Genomic DNA, 18013 nt, shown 5'->3' on the forward strand with positions numbered 1-18013 from the left:
CTTGTGTCCCCAAGATACCACTTTTTACTGACACACTGCTCTATATACTCCACTTTGAGAAACCTGGCCATATGAACTCATCTGTTAAGTTTTTATTACCCTTAATAAAAAAGACCTACCTATCCCAAACATCCAAAGGGTCATTTCCACTGTAAAATCGAATTTCAGATTCAAAGGCCCTGAAATTTAAGCAGAAAATGTTAACATAAGCAAAAGTGGTAACAATCAAATGAGTATTACCTACATTGTTATTTATTTATTAAGTTTTTTTTATACCATTTTTAGATACCTCTACTGAAATATAAAGAGTTAAACAAAAACGGCAGAAATAGTGAAAATTCTGTCTAGTAACATACTTAGAAGGATAAAACATGTACAAATGAGACAAATTCCAAAATAACATAGGAAAGCAATGTTACACAATTTAAAGTTCTGGAATGTTGGGAAATTGTGAGAATGTGGTTGAGCTTGGCAGGGCTTGACCTGAGGGGACATCCATCCTCTCATCTTATCAGACTTATTATCTACTTAATCATTGTTTTGCCTGAAAGATCCCCACCCATTCCATTCCTTTGATCTATCTTCTTTCTACCCTCAAGACCCTCCCTGCCTGCAGGGTATTATTAAACCTACCAGTTAAAACCCTCACAACAGTTGCTAAGGAAGTTCCTACCTTTCCAGCCCTTTTGCCTTTCTTCGCCCCTTTCCTAGCCACTTCCGTTTCCGACTTGCCACTTCTGGTTCTGCCCTTTAAAAGCCTTGGCTTTCTGATCAATAAAGAATTGAATTGCCTCGGCACGAGTCTGTTCCCAAGTCATCTCAATCGCGTCTGAGTGAGTAGCAGCCCAGGCTGGGTTCTCTCCAACCCAGAGAGTACACACCCAGGAAGAGGCACCCCACGCTAGCCCAACACTGGAACGGATAGATTAGTGTAAGGCTCAAATCCAGTTCAACTAAACATTACCTGAGTGACAATTCTATTTTTAAGTTTCCTCACCTATAGAATTGGGGTGGTAAGTACCAATCTTATTAGACTAATTAGTGTTGAAGTTTAGATACAGTAATTAATCGATAAAAGACAGCTGTAATTTAATATGCATAAGGGGTCACTGAACTAAATATACATACACACACAGAAATAATCTTATTAGAATATAAGTAATAAAAAGTCCATGGATAATATTAGTTGTTGGGAAATTGTGAGCATGTGGTCGAGCTTGGCAGGGCTTGACTTGAGGAGACATCCATCCTCTCCCTGTCCCCCAAAGCACCCTACATTCTATGCTACTAATGGCCAGTCCCTTTATTATTTACATATCAATCTCTTGCCTTGTCTTACAAATGACTAAAGGTCTCCTTCCTAAGTCCCCACAGGGTATTGCTAATTCCTGCCAGTTGAATCCCTAGCAACTGTTGCTAGGGAGGTTCTACCTTTCCATCCCCTCCCATTTTTCTCCACCCCTCTCCTAACTATGTATGGATTTTGAAGCCACTTCCTGGGAAGGCTTGGCTCTTCTGGTTGAGGGAGGGGAAGGGGGAATGTGCAGGGGGTGGCAGTCACGGGTCATTGCGGTTTTTGGCTCCACGTGGTTTTAACCAGCTCCCTACATGCCTGACTCTGGGGCACCCACATGAATAAAGATTTGGATTGCTATTGCCATGAACTTGGTTCCTAGGTTATCTCTCCCTCCCGAGACATTAGCCCGACAATTAGAGAAGAATAACAGCAAATATAATCTAGGCAATGTATTAAAGTTTAAAAGCTGGGAAGAGTAAAGGGTTAAAACTAAGATGAGGGGGGACAGGATGTGGCAGTGCAACCAGTAAAGCATACAAGTTACTATGTACAATGATCCAGGTTTCAGCACAAGCAGTCAAGCAGGCTACATGTGTGTCTATCATAATTTAATACAAATAAATAGGATAAAATGGTCACTGAGAACAATGGAGTCCTCATGAAGGCACCATCTGGTAGATGAAAGAAAGAAAGAAAGAAAGAAAGAAAGAAAGAAAGAAAGAAAGAAAGAAAGAAAGAAAGAGAGAGAGAAAGAGAGAGAGGGAGGGAGGGAGGGAGAGAAGAGAGGAAGGGAGGGGAAGGGAAGGGAGGGGAGGGGAAGGGGAGGGGGAGGGAAGGGGAGGGGGAGGGAAGGGGAGGGGAGGGGGAAGGGGAGGGGAGGGAGAAAGAAAGTGAGGGGGGATAGGACAGGGAAGATAGTTTAATGGTTATGAAGATTCTCTCATGTCTGAGTCTCCCAAGTACCAGGTTCCAATTCTACCACCACCATAAGTTAGAGCTGAGCAGAGTTATGGTAAGAAGGTGAGAGAGAGAAGAGGAGAGGGAGAGGAGAGAGATGAGAGGGAGAGGAGAGAGATGAGAGGGAGGAAAGACAGAAATAAAGGTGGCCTAACAAGTGGCACAACTGCAGAAATGATAAAGAAATAAAATCTTAGATAGTACTAATAAAGATCAGGTCAGCAAGCCTCTACATTTACCAAATCACACAATGTCCACTTCTAAAACCGACATGATTACCTTAAAATTTGCTTGAGGTGGAGGCTGGGCAGTGGTGCACCCAGCAGAGCGCAACCGTACGTATTACTTCACTAGCTGTGAAGCAGGCCCACAGGTGTTTCTTTCTCTTTCTCTATCTCCCCTCCCCTTTTGATTTCTCTCTGTCCTATGAAACAAAATGAGAAGAGAGAGGAAGAAAGGAAGGGAAGAAGGAAGGCAAAAGGAAGGAAAGGGGAGAGGGAGGGAAGAAGAAGGGGGAAATGGGCCACTGGGAGTGGAGGGTTAGTAGCACTGGCACTAAATCCCAGCAATAACCATGGTGGCAATATAAATAAATAAATAAATATTTAAAAGTCAAACAGTTTGTGGTAAAGAACTGAAAACAGCCAAAACAATTTCAAAATGGAATAAATCCACAAATACTCAGTCAAAGGACTTTTGACAAGAGCCCTACAGCAATTTAACGGTGAAACAGCAACAGGAAATCTCTTGAACAAAAAAAGGCAAAACAACTAGTTATACAATTGGGGGTGGGGATTCCAACTCATACCATCCACATAAACTTTAGATGCATATAGAAGTTAAAACAATACTAGCCTGGGAGGTGGCTCAATGGTTACAGTAACAGACCTACAAGTGTAATGTCTAGAGTTTGACCCCTGTGCCACAGTGATACTCTGGTTCTCTCTTTGTCACAATTTTCTTTTTATTCTAGTTCTTTAAAAAAAAAAAAAAACAGGTTTTGGGAGTCAGATGGTAGCGCAGCGGGTTAAGCACACGTGGCACAAAGCGCAAGGACTGGGTAAGGACCCTGGTTCGAGCCCCCAGCTTCCCACCTGCAGGGGAATTGCTTCACAGGTGGTGAAGCAAGTCTGCAGGTGTATTTCTCTCTCCCTGTCTTCCTCTCCTCTTTCTATTTCTCTCTGTCCTACCCAAAATCGACGACATCAACAACAGTAATAACTACAACAATAAAAAACAAGGGCAACAAAAAAGAATAAATAAATAAATAACAGGTTTTTAAATTTTTTTATTATCTTTATTTATTGGATAAAGAAAGCCAGAAATCAAGAGGGAAGGAGGGTGATAGAGAGGGAGAGAGACAGAGAGACACCTGCAGCACTACTTCACCACTCGTTAAAGCTTTCCCCCTGCAGGTGGGGACCAGGGGCTCGAACCCAGGTCCTTGCACATTGTAATACATGCGCTCAACCAGGTGTGCCACCACCTGGCCCCAACAAATTTTTTTTAAAAAAGCTAAAACACAGAAGCTATTAAAAGAAAATGTAGAGGTGGGGGTAAATAGCATAATGGTTATACAAACAGACTCTCATGCCTGAGGCTCCAAAGTCCCAGGTTGAATCCCCCACACCAACAAAAGCCAGAGCTGAGTGGTGCTCTGGTAAAAACAAAACAAACAAACAAAAAAAACCACGAGAAAATGTAGGAGAATATCCTTGCAACTTTGGAATAGGATAAGACCACTCTGACAAAATAAAAAGTATTAATGATAAAATAAAATACATCATTTCATTAAGCTTCTCTTCCCTCTTCCCCTCTCAAGTTCTCTGTCTCTATTTAATAACAAATAAATAAAAATGTAATTAAAAAAAAAGAACTCTCATGACTGGTTGCTTCATGAAGGAGGGGAAAAGCCATAAGAAAACTTCTGGGGGGAGTCAGGCGGTAGCGCAGCAGGTTAAGCATAGGTGGCGCAAAGCGCAAGGACCAGTTTAAGGATCCTGGTTCGAGCCCCCAGCTCCCCACCTGCAAGGGAGTCGCTTCACAAGTGGTGAAACAGGTCTGCAGTTGTCTATCTTTCTCTCTCCCCCATCTTCCCCGCCTCTCTCCATTTCTCTCTGTCCTATCCAGCAACAACAACATCAATAATAATAATAATCGTAATGATAAAAACAAGGGCAACAAAAACGAAAATAAATAAAATTTTTAAAAAAGAAAACTTCTAAGGTAATGAAAATGTTCTGTGTCCTAAAATGTGAAAACTGACTAAATGCTAACTTTAAAATCTTGAGCATTGGAGGATGGGCATAGCACACCTGGTTAAGCACATGTAGTGCAAAGTGCAAGGATCCTGGTTCAAGGCCCCAGCTCCTCACCTGCAGGGGGAGATGATTCACAAGTGGTGAAACAGGTCTGCAGGTGTCTGTCTACCTACCTTTCTCTCCCCCTTTCAATTTCTCTCTGTCCTATCCAACAATAGAAGTAACAACAGTAATAACAGTAACAACACTGGGGAAAAAAAAAATGGCCGCCAGGAGCAGTGGATTCATACTGCAGGCACCAAGACCCAGCAATAACCCTGAAGGTTAAAAAAAAAAAAAAACAAAAAACTTGAGCATTTTACTGCATATAAATTATGCTTTTGGTAAAAGGTCATGTGGCCCATGAAGTAGTGGAGTGGTTAGAGCATTAGATTTAAGAGTATGAGTTCCTGGCATTGATCCCCAGCATTGCAAGTGACAAAGTAATCCTCTGGTTTTACTCTCTTCTCTTTCTCTCATGTTAGTAAATATTTAACAACAACAAAAAAAGTGGTGGAAATTGTGTGGAGTTGTACCCCTCTTATCCTATGGTTTTGTCAATGCTTCCATTTTATAAATAAGTTAAAATTAAAAAAAAAAATAGTGGGGGTGGGCGGTAGCACAGTGGGTTAAGCACACATGGTGCAAAGCACAAGGACCAGCATTTCAAGCCCGTCTGCCCACCTGCAGGGGGGGTCACTTCACAGGCGGTAAAGCAGGTCTGCAAGTGTCTTTCTCTTCACTCTCTGACTTCCCCTCTTTTCTCCATTTCTTTCTGTCCTATCCAGCAACAACAATAGCAATAACAATAATAATAACAATAATAAACAAGGGCAACAAAAGGGAAAAAACAGCCTCCAGGAGCAGTAGATTCATAGTTCAGGCAATAAATAACCCTGGAGACAAAAAGAAAAAAAAAAAAAGGAATAGTGGAGGGGCTGGGCAATGGCATGTCAGGATGATGGAGCCCTGGGTTTGAGCTCCCACCCCCCCACCTGCAGGGGGGATACTTTGCAAGTGGTGAAGCAGGTCCACAGGTGTCTCTCCTTCTTCCTCTCTATGTCCCCCTCCACCTCTCGATTTCTATCTGCTCTAGCAAATAAAAATTTAAAAATAAAGGAAACTGGCCACTGAGAGTGGTAGATTCGTAGTACAGGCATCCAGCCCCAGCAATAACCCTGGTGGCAATAAAATAAATAAATAAATGTAATAGTGAGCTGGGGAGACAGCATAATGGTTACGGAAAAGACTTTCTTTCCTAAGGCTCTGATGGTAAATATTAATCAGGTTCAACTGTCAGCACCAACATAAGCCAGAGCTGAGCACTGTTCTAGACTTTCTCACTAAAAATTAAGTAGAGGCCTGGGAAGTGTGGCACAGTGAATGAAATACTAGGCTGTCAAGAATGAGGTCCAGAGTTCAATCCCTGGCATCACATGTGTTGAGATGATGCTCTGGATCTTTTTCTCAGTCTCTCCTCCATTCTCTCATATATATTTTTTAATGAGTATTTAAAAAAAAAAAAAAAGACAGGAATAGTGAAGTGGAAAAACTATAAGTTTTAGAAATGTAATAGAGGGGGTTGGGAAGTGGTGCAGCAGTACAAACTGCAAGGACCCACGCAGGATTACAGTTTGAGCCCCCAGCTTACCATCGCCAGGTGGGTTGCCTCACAAGCAGTGAAGCAGGTCTGCACGTATCTATCTATCTTTCTCCCTCTCTATCTTGCCCTCTTCTCTCAAGTTCTCTCGGTCTTATCCAGTAAAAAAAAAAAAAAGGAAAAAATGGCCACCAGGAGCAATAGATTCATAGTGCAGTCATAGAGCCTCAGCAATAACCCGAGGCAAAAAAAAAAAAAAAGGAAAGAAAGAAGAAAGGAAGGAAGGGAAAGAAAGAGAGAAAGAAAGAAAGAAAGAAAGAAAGAAAGAAAGAAAGAAAGGAAGGAAGGAAGGAAGAAAGGAAGAAAGAGGAGATGAAATGTAATAGAAGCCTGGAAGAAGACTTATGGATGGAAAATTCACTGCCATCTTTAAAACAAAGACATAAAGCAAAAGTTTTTATTATTATTATTATTATTCCAATGAGGAGACCAGGTGGTGGCACACCTGATTGAGCACACATTTTACAATGCACAAGAACCTGGGCTAGAGCCCCCAGTTCCCACCTGCAGGGGGAAAGCTCTGTGAGTGAAGAACTGGTGCAAGTCATCTGTCCCTTCCCCTCTTGATCACCTCCTTCCCGCTAGATTTCTGCCTACCTTAATCCAGTAAATAAACATAAAGGAAAAAAAATGTTTTAATCCAGAGAAGATGAAGAAATTAGCTCAGCTGGCAGAGTACAAGATACACATGCTTGAAGCTCCCAGTCAATCCTCAGTGCCGTTATGTGTCAGACTGTTGCTCTGGCTTCTCTCTCCCAATTCTTTCTCAATCTCACATGAAATAAATCTTTAAAGAAAATAAAATAAAGAATTCAATGAGATGGACAAAGATACTCTTAAACTATAACGACAAATTATTTCCTATAATTTCCCTATAAGGACAGAATTTTGGGGCCGAGAATGTTGAGGGTAGATATTAGAATTCACCAAAAAAAAAAAAAAAAGAAATCAGAACTTAAAAAAACATATCCGGGTGAACTAGGAATACCAAAGAAGACCACGTGGGGCCACAACAAGACAGGGCTAGAAGGACTTCAGGACCCACCATATCACCGATGAGTACAAGCATGTGAGGCTCATGGACAGAGAGGAGCCTAGGGAGAAAATAAGTGGCTGGTAACAGTCCGGCAGTTCACTAGTTGAGACACCACCTCCAGTCTGTTTCACCAACAAAAAGATGGCTGAAGGGAGGAGAGGACTCCCCTAAGACTCACCAAGTGCAACTGTGAGTCTCCACTGCTACTGCCCTCAGAATCTGGAGCGGTGGTGGTGGTGGTGGTGGTGGTGGTGGTGGTGCCTGTGCTGACACCAGGGGGCAGAGAACTAGCCAGGAAACTCAGGAGAAGATCTTTACCTCTTGTGGCCTAGCAGTGGGGCTGTGAGAGTCTCTTTGCATAACCACTGGATTATCTCTGCCCCACCCTGCTTTATCTCTTAGTCAGGAGTCAGTGGTTAAGCTAAGAAACCTACTTATAGTTTAAAAGCCCTCAGGCTCCCATAACCTATGGGGAAGAAAAAGAACAAAAGAGGCTTTTAAGCCACTGAGCTGTAACTCAGGGATTAAAATAATATTGAAACAAATGTCAGTTTCCACAACTGTGAACTCTTTAAGTACCTTACTTAGACACAAGTCAATCCGGGCAAGAGTGATCAGTAATTTGAAAAGTACTGAGAAAGAGACCTCATAACATACTTTATAAAATGGTTAAACCAACAAGAAGAAATATTGGACAAATGAACCAAGACAAGAGTCCAGCTAACGGAGTCCTGCAGTAGTGCAACGGGTTAAGTGCAGGTGGCACAAAGATTAAGGACGCCAGTTCGAGCCCCCAGCTCCCTATCTGCAGGGGAGTCGCTTCACAACCAGTGGAACAGGTCTGCAGGTGTCTACCTTTCTCTCCCCACCTCTGTCTTCCCCTCCTCTCTCCATTTCTCTCTGTCCTATCCAACAATAATGACATCAGTAATGACTACAACAATAAAACAGCAAGGGCAACAAAAGGGAATATATAAATTTTTTTAACAAAATATCCTTTAAAAAAAAAAAAGAGTTCAGCTGAAAGCCCCTCAAAGGTTGAAGCACAAAATAATGAGGTCAACATCCAAACACTAGCTAAGGAAATAATAATAGGAGTGAGTAAAGAGTTTGAAAGAATTGTCATCAGAAATGCAAAAACAAAAATTAGACTCTGGAAGAAAACACTAATTATCTCAAGGATATTAGAGAGCAGAAAGCTGAAATAGCTGAGCTAAGAACACAACTAGCTGAACAAGCTAAAACAGTATCAGAACAGGGTAACAAAATAGATGAACTCCAGAAAACAGTAGACGGGAGAGAGAATACAATAAATGAGGCTGAAGACAGAATTAGCAAGATCGAGGACAAATTAGAGACAACTAAAAAATAAGTAAGAGATCTCAAAAAGAGATTAAGAGATACTGAAAACAACAACAGAGACCTATGGGATGACTTCAAAAGAAGCAATATACACATTATTAGCTTACCAGAAGAAGAGAGAGAGGGGAAAAAGCATTCTTCAGGACATAATAGCTGAGAACTTCTCTAGTCTAGACAACATCAAAGACATAAAGGTTCAAGAAACCCAGAGGGTCCCCAACAGAACTAACCCAGAACTAAAGACACCAAGACACATCCTATTTAGAATGGAAAGGAATAAGGATAAAGAAAGGATCCTGAAAACCGCAAGAGAAAAAACAGAGTCACCTACAGAAGAAAACCCAAAAGATTAGCAGCAGACTTCTCCACACAAACACTATAGGCCAGAAGAGAATGGCAAGATATCTATTGAGTGTTCAATGAGAAAGGCTTTCAACCAAGAATACTATATCCTGCTAGACTATCATTCAGAATAGATGGAGGCATCAAAACCTTCTCAGACAAGCAACAGTTGAAAGAATCAATTATCACCAAGCCTGCCCTGAAAGAAGTTCTGAAAGGTCTCCTATAAATAATCAGACCACCATATATAGCATATATGGCACCATATATGCCATATATCAGAACACTCTAAAAATCTACAAGAATGGCATTAAAATATCTTCAATCTTTGATATGAATAAATGTCAATGGCCTGAATTTGCCTATTAAAAGGCACAGAGTAGGAAGATGGATCACAAAGCATAATCCAACAATATGCTGTCTACAGGAAACCCATCTAACAAGACAAACACAGACTCAAAGTGAAAAGATGAAAAACTAACATACAAGCCAATGGCCCACAAAAACAGGCAGGAACAGCTATTCTCATATCTGACACAATAGACTTTAAAATAAATGAACTTTAAAAAGATAGGGATGGACACTACTTAATGTTCAGAGAATCAGTCAATCAAGAGGACTTAACAATTATTAACATCTATGTACCCAATGAGAAGCCATTTAAATATATCAAACATCTACTGAAAGAGCTACAGGAATATATTAACAGAAACAAAGTCATAATAGGGGACTTCAACACCCCACTCTCTCAACTTGACAGATCATCCAGGAAGAAAAATCAATAAAGACATGAGGGAGCTAAATGAGGAGATAGATAAACTAGAACTATTGGACATTTTCTGAGTCATTCATCCCAAGAAACTGGAATACACATTTTATTCAAGTTCACATGGGTCATTCTCAATGATATGTTAGGCCAAAAGACAGCATCAGCAAATTCAAGAGCATTGAAATCATCCCAAGCATCTTCTCTTATCACAGTGGAATTAAACTAACACTTAACAGTCAACAAAAGATTAGTAATAACCCCAAAATGTGAAAGCTCAACAGTACACTACTTAACAGCTACTGGGTCAAAGACAAAATAAAGGAAGATATCAAAATGTTTTCAGAGTTCAATGAAAATGAAGACACAGCTATGGAAATATTTGGTACACAACTAAGGCCGTACTGAGAGGGCAGTTCTTAGCCATACAAGCACACATTAGGAAACAAGAAAAAGCATAAATAAACAGCATGACTGCTCATCTTAAAGACCTTGAAGAAGAACAAAAGAACCATAAAGCAACCAGAAGGACAGAAATAACTAAAGTTAGGGCAGAAATAAATAACATTGAAAATAAGAAAACCATACAAAAGATCAACAAAAGTAAATGATGGTTCTTTGAAAGAGTGAACAAAATCAGCAGACCTTTAGCCAGACTCGCAAAACAAAAAAGGGAGAAGACCCAAATAAATCTGATAGTAAATGAAAGAGGAGGTATCACAACAGACACCACAGAAATTCAACATATCATGCGAGGCTTCTATGAACAACCATATGCCACCAAGCTAGAGAACCAGGAAGAAATAGACAATTTCCTAGATATCTACGAACTTCCAAAATTCAGTAAAGAGGAAATAGATAACATGAATAGGCCCATCACAGATAATGAAACTGAAACAGTTATCAAAAACCTTCCCAAGAATAAAAGCCCTGGACCAGATGGTTTTACAAATGAATTCTACAAAACCTTCAAAGAAAAACTAATACCTCTACTTTTAAAAGTCTTCCAGAAGATTGAAGACTGGAATACTCCCTTCCAGCTTCTATGAAGTCAACATCACTTTGGTACCAAAAGCAGACAGGGCCACAACCAAAAAAGAAAACTAGAGACCAATATCTCTGATGAACATAGATGCTAAAATATTGAACAAAATTCTAGCCAACTGGATACAGCAGTATATTAAAAAGATTGTTCAGTGGTCCGGGAGGTGGTGCAGTGATAAAGCTTTGGGTTCTCAGGCATGAAGTTCCTGAGTTCAATCCCCGGCAGCACATGTGCCAGAGTGATGTCTGGTTCTCTCTCTCCTATCTTTCTCATTAGTAAATAAATAAAATCTTTAAAAAAAAAATCATTATATTCAGTGGTGAGAAACTGGAAGCATTTCCCCTCACATTAGGTACTAGACAGAACTGCTCACTATCACCATTATTATTCAACATAGTTTTGTAAGTTCTTGCCATAGCAATCAGGCAGGAGCAAGGAATTAAAGGCATACAGATTGGAAGAGAAGAAGTCAAACTCTCCCTATTTGCAGATGATATGATAGTATACATAGAAAAACCTAATGAGGGAGTCAGGTGGTAGCGCAGCAGGTTACACGCAGGTGGCGCAAAGCACAAGGACCAGCATAAGGATCCCTGGCCCCTGGCTCCCCACCTGCAGGGAATCGCTTCACAAACGGTGAAGTAGGTCTGCAAGTGTCTGTCTTTCTCTCGCCCTCTGTCTTCCCCTCCTCTCTCCATTTCTCTCTGTCCTATCCAACAATGACACCAATAACAACAACAATAATTACAACAATAAAACAAGGGCAACAAAAGTGAATAAATAAATATTTAAAATATTTTTAAAAAACAGAAAGAAAGAAAGAAAGAAAGAAAGAAAGGAAAAGAAAAGAAAAGAAAAGAAAAGAAAAGAAAAGAAAAGAAAAGAAAAGAAAAACCTAAGGAATCCAGCAAGAAGCTTTTGAAAATCATCAGGCAATACAGTAAGGTGCCAGGCTATAAAATTAACATTCAAAAGTCAGTGGCATTCCTCTATGCAAACACTAAGTTAGAAGAAGATGAAATCCAGAATGCAATTCCTTTTACTATAGCAACAATAATAAAATATCTAGGAATAAACCTAACCAAAGAAGAGAAAGAAGACTTGTATACCGAAAATTATGAATTACTCAAGGAAATTGAAAAAGACACAAAGAAGTGGAAAGATATCCCATGTTCATGGGTTGGAAGAATTAACATCATCAAAATGAATATATTACCCAGAGCCATCTACAAATTTACTGCTATCCCCATCAAGATACCAACCACATTTTTTAGGAGAATAAAACAAATGCTACAAATGTTTATCTGGAACCAGAAAAGACCTAGAATTGCCAAAACAAGTTTAAGAAGAAAGAACAGAACTGGAGGCATCACACTCCCAGGTTTCAAATTGTATTATAGGGCCCTTGTCATCAAAACTGCTTGGTACTGGAACATGACTAAACACACTGACCAGTGGAATAGAATTGAGAGCCCAGAAGTAAGCCCCAACATCTATGGACATCTGATCTTTGACAAAGGTGCCCAGACTATTAAATGGGGAAAGCAGAGTCTCTTCAACAAATGGTGTTGGAAACAATGGGTTGAAACATGCAGATGGATGAAACTGAACCACTATATTTCACTATACAAAATACAAAAGTAAATTCCAAGTGGATCAAGATCTTGAATGTTAGACCAGAAACTATCAGATACTTAGAGGAAAATATTGGCAGAACTCTTTCCACATAAATTTTAAAGACAAAAATGAACCTTTTGCTATTTTATAAAAACTTGAAAAAAAATTTTTAAAGACATCTTCAATGAAACAGATCCAATTACAAAGAAGACTAAGGCAAGCATAAACCCATGGAACTACATCAAATTAGAAAGCTTCTGCACAGCAAAAGAAATCAATACCCAAACCAAGAGACCCCTCACAGAACGGGAAAAGATCTTTACATGCCATACATCAGACAAGTGATTAATAACCAAAATATATAAAGAGCTTGCCAAACTCAACCACAAGAAAACAACCGCATCCAAAAATGGGGAGAGGACATGGACAGAATATTCACCATAAAAGAGATCCAAAAGGCCAAGAAACACATGAAAAAATGTTCCAAGTCTTTGATTGTCAGAGAAATGCAAATAAAGACAAGATACCACTTCACTCCTGTAAGAATGTCATACATCAGAAAAGGTAACAGCAGCAAATGCTGGAGAGGTTGTGGGGTCAAAGGAACCCTCCTGCACTGCTGGTGGGAATGTAAATTGGTCCAGCCTCTATGGAGAGCAGTCTGGAGAACTCTCAGAAGGCTAGAAATGAACCTACCCTATTTATCTCCTGGGGATATATCCTAAGGAACCCATCAAAAAAGATCTGTGTATACACATATGTTCTTAGCAGCACAATTTGTAATAGCTAAAACCTGGAAGCAACCCAGGTGTCCAATAACAAATGAGTGGTTGAGCAAGTTGTGGTCTATATACACAATGGAATACTACTCAGCTATAAAAAATGGTGACTTCACTGTTTTCAGCCAATCTTGGATGGACCTTGAAAAATTCATGTTAAGTGAAATAAGTCAGAAACAGAAGGATGAATATGGGATGATCTCACTCTCAGGCAGTAGTTGAAAACAAGATCAGAAAAGAAAACACAAGTAGAACCTGATCTGGAATTGATGTATTGCACCAAAGTAAAAGACTCTGGGGTGGGGGGTGTGGGGGGGAGAATACAGGTCCATAAAGGATGACAGAGGACCTAATGGGGGTTGTATTGTTATATGGAAAACTGGGACTGTTATGCATATATAAACTATTGTATTTACTGTCAAATGTAAAATATTAATTCCCCAATAAAGACATTAAAAAAAAAAACATATTTAACAACACATTAATGAAGAGCAAGCTTGTAGGTCCATTTGAATAACACAGTAGTGCTTTCCAGCTTTTCTTTATCCAGAGTTTATTAATTTTTAAAGAAAAACTTTCCAGTATAAAATCAGTTGTTCTGGTTATGCAAAAAGACTTTTATGCCTGAGGCTCCAAGGTCCCAGTTTCAAACCCCAGCACCCTATAAGCCAGAGCTGAGTAGTGTTCTCGCATCTATAACTCACTCTTTCTCTCTGTATATATCTCTCGTTAAAATAAAATAAATTAAATAATTTTAAAAATCAATAAATGAAATGAAATCAGTTTTTCTGATGTTTACACTTCCTTTGGAGACCATTACTTCTTTCTGATAGTCTCATATTTTCCTAGACATTTACTAAGTACACAAAAAATAGTCAATTTATTCTTCCTCTGTACACAGAATCCAAGAAAGCAAAGTCTCTAATTGATTATTATCAAAGAGTTGAATCTATTTGGGGACCCAGAATGACAATACTTTGGGGAAATATTATGATACATATTTTAGTCTGCTTATCAGTGCCCCTTGTAAAATGAATTTCTACAGAAATAAGGAACTGGCTTCTCCAAAACAAAATGGGATTAAATTGCTCGTAGGCTTAACTGTGTGCGTGAAATCTTTAGACAAATGTTGTGTGATGAGAAAGCAGGTGGGAACAGATTCTTCTATCAAGTTCTAAAGACTACATCTCACACCATCCTGCAAGGATCCATGACCACATTACAGAGCACAGCTGAAGATGAATGATAGAGATGAGCCCCCAAACCGTTCTACAAACCGTTTCTGCTGCTGGAGAACAGTGTTACAGGCAGATTCTTGCTGTGCCAGGGCTCCCTGGAGAGTGGACATGATCCGCCCCTGCCTTAAGGGCTGCACATTTTCTTTACTCAGCTCCCACTCATCTCCCTCCAGAGGTGAGGCTTCACTGTGAAAAGGAAAACAGAAGTAATGACTCTCATACCAACAATGAGTTATTGTATCACTTAATTATTGTAAATATATTCAGATGAGTGATTGTTCATGGTTGGCACATTAGGAATATTATGTTTCTAAGGCCCTAAATCTTCTATGACTTGTTTTCTAGTTTATAGCTTATGGGAAAGAACTAGCACGAAATTATGGACAACATCCTGAGAATTAAGGCACTGTCACACAGACTTAAAGTTGGATGTTTAAAGCAGGAAAAAAGAAGAGAAAAAGCCTTAAAAGTTAAGCAATGCTGAGAAAAAGTGAGGGGATCATCCAGTTGAGTTGAAAATTAGCAAACTGTTGGTCAGACTAACATCACACGTTTTCAACTAATGACTTAAGACTGTACTATCAGAAGCAGACAGAAGTTTACTGGTCACAACAGCACCACCACCAACACTCCTGCAAATTCTACATGAGTGAGGGTAGAAATCCCCATAAATAGTTTTGTAAGTAGTAGCCACCATATGGTATACTCTGTACTCTGCTATAGCTGGAGAGAACCCAACTTTTGGTTGAAAATCGTTATCTCTAGGTTTAAAACGGAGACTGTCTCTAATCTCCAAAACAGGAGAGTGGGCTCAATGGTAGAGTGCATGCCTTGCATGTCTGAGTCCCTGCTGGGTTTGCTCCCTTGTAACACATATGGAAGTGGTGCTCAAGGGATTCTCTCATTAAAAACAAAAACAAAGCCCGGGTTGAAACTTATGTATAAAGTCCATCCAGATGAGAGTTGAAAACTCTTCAATAAAGAAATCTGTATAGCAGTAAGGATGTTCAGTGGTAGAGAGCACAGGAAATAAATGAATAAGGTCCAGAATTAGATTCCCTAGCCAGGCAAAAGTAGAGTAATACTGTTTTCTCTCTCTAGTATTTTTTTTTTTTTTAACTAGAATACTGCTCAGCTCAGGCTTATGGTGGGGCTGGGGATTGAACCTGGGACCTCAGAGCTTCTGGCACTAGAGTCTATTTGGGTAATCATTATGTTATCTCCCCCAACCCATAAATAATTCTTCTTTTATATTATCTTTATGTACTGGATAAAGACAGGCAGAAATCAAGAGAGTAGGAAGACAGAGAGGGAGATAGACAGAGAGACACCTACAGTACAGCCTCACCACTCACAAAGCTTTCCCCCTGCACGTGGGGACAGAGGCTTGAACCCAGGTTCTTGTGGATTATAATATGTATGCTCAACCAGGTGCACCACCACTTGGCCTCTATTTATTTATTTAGCTTCCATGGTTATCGTTGGGGGCTCAATGCCTGCACTAAGAATACACTGCTCCTGGTAGCCACTTTTTTGCCATTGTTGTTGATGGCAAAGAAATTGAGAGAGGAGGGGAAAACAGAGAGGGGAAAAATAGACACCTGCAGATCTGCTTCACCACTTGCAAAGCAACCACCCACTGCATATGGGGAGCAGGGGCTCGAACCAGGATCCTTGCACCACTGGTCCTTGGCCTTTGCACTATGTGCCCTTAACCCAGTGCACTAACGCCCACCATTTATTTATTTATTTATTTATTTATTTATTTATTTATTTATTTTCTCCAGGGTTATCACTGGGACTCAGTGCCTGTAGCATGAATCCACTGCTCCTGAAGGCTATTTTTTTCCCTTTTGTTGCCCTTGTTTTTATGGTTGTTGTTATTATTGCTGTCATTGTTATTAGATAGGACAGAGAAGTCGAGAGAAGAGGAAGACAGACGGGAGAGAAAGACACCTACAGACCTGCTTCACCACCTGTGAAGTGACTCTCCCCTGCAGATGGGGAGCTGGCGGCTTGAACTGGGATCCTTACGACGGTCCTCGTGCTTTGTACCATGTGCATTTAATTCACTGCCCTACCGCCCAGGCCCCCTATTTATTTATTTTTAACCAGAGTACTGCTCCACTCTGGTGTGTGGTAGTACCAGAAATTGAACCTGGAACCTGGAAGCTTCAGTCACAAAAGACTTACGCATAATCATCATGCTGTCTCCCTGTTCAATTTTTTAATAATTAATTTTTTAATATTTTATTTATTTAATGAGAGAGACAGAGAGAGGGGAGAGACCAGAGTACTGCTCAGCTCTAGCTTATGGTGGTGCTGGGGATTAAACCTGGGACCTTGGAGCACCAGGCATGAAAGTCTCTGCATAATCATTATGCTATCTCCTCAGCCCTAATTAATTTATTTATCTTAGATAGAGACAGAGAAATTGAGAGGGAAGGGTGAGATAGAGAGACAGAGAAACACCTGCAGCTCTGAATCACTGCTTAGCTTCCTCTTTGCAAGTGGGGTGTGGGGCCTTGAACCTCGGTCCTTGCGCACTGTGATGTGTATACCCAACCAAGTGCACCACCACCTGGTTTCCTGAATCTTTATTTTTTAGGTACATAAAACTGAAGTGTTAAAAATTATAACCATCAACATCTTTTTACTCATACTATATGAGTCTTCAATATCAGGACCATGTAATTTATTCGTGTGTCCATAATCTAGTACAGGATCTGACACACACTTAGTAAATGTGGAATTCATCTGAATTCCTCTTGCTCTTAAAATAACAATTAATGGAACTATATCAAACTGAAATGTTTCTGTATGGCAAAAGGACTCATCACCCAAACAGAGAGAATAGTATTCCATACAGAATGGGGAAAGACTTTCGCATGCCATATATCAGACAAAAGGCTAATAATCAGAATGTATAAAGAGCTCACCAAACTCAGCAAAAAAAAAAAAAAAGAGAAAAAATAAAGCGCCATGCAAATATGGGGAGCAAATACTGGCATAACCATCACCAAAAAAGAGATCTAAAAGGCCAACAGACGTGAAAAATACTCAAAATCATTAATTATCAGAGAAGTGCAAGTAAAGACAAGATACCACTTTACTCCTGTGTGAATATCACAGATTAGAAAGGATAGTAACAACAAATGTTGCACCAGTAGTGCAGAAGAGTTCCTTTACCCCCACAGCTTCTCCAGCATGTGTTGTTAGTATCCTTTCTGATGTGTGGCTTTCTCACTGGAGTGAAGTGGTATCTTCTTGTATTTATTTGCATTTCTCTGACAATTAATAACTTGGAGCATTTTCTCATATGTCTGTTGGCCTTTTGGATCTGTTTTTGGCGAACATTCTGTGAGACATGCTTGTGGGAATGCAAATTGGTCCAGCCCCTGTGGAGAGCAATCTGGAGAATTCCCAGGATAGAAACTGAGCTACCAGGGCCAGGCAGTGGTACATCAGATTAAGTGCACATAGTCTGAAGCACAATGACCTGCACAGGGATCCTGGTTTCAACTCCTAGCTCCCCACCTAGGGGCAGGGTAGTAGCCTCACAAGCAGTGAAGCAGGTCTGCAGGTGTCTATCTTTCTCTCCCCTCTATCTTCCC

General features: G+C 40.1%; 1 protein-coding gene across 2 annotated transcripts in view; it reads right to left on the reverse strand.

Annotated features, from left to right (window-relative positions):
• The window catches only part of BUB1B (BUB1 mitotic checkpoint serine/threonine kinase B), an 85086-nt gene that overhangs the window by 64019 nt on the left and 3054 nt on the right, over nt 1-18013 (reverse strand). For both annotated transcript variants that reach the window (XM_007537329.2, XM_060175113.1), the window contains exons 2-3: nt 14439-14585; nt 120-179 (exon numbers count right to left, since the gene is read on the reverse strand). In XM_007537329.2, coding sequence (XP_007537391.1) covers nt 120-179; nt 14439-14585 — 207 coding nt within the window. The remainder of the gene's footprint in view (nt 1-119; nt 180-14438; nt 14586-18013) is intronic.

The sequence above is a fragment of the Erinaceus europaeus genome, chromosome 16 (genome assembly GCF_950295315.1).
Source record: "Erinaceus europaeus chromosome 16, mEriEur2.1, whole genome shotgun sequence".
NCBI classification, from domain to species: Eukaryota; Metazoa; Chordata; class Mammalia; order Eulipotyphla; family Erinaceidae; genus Erinaceus; species Erinaceus europaeus.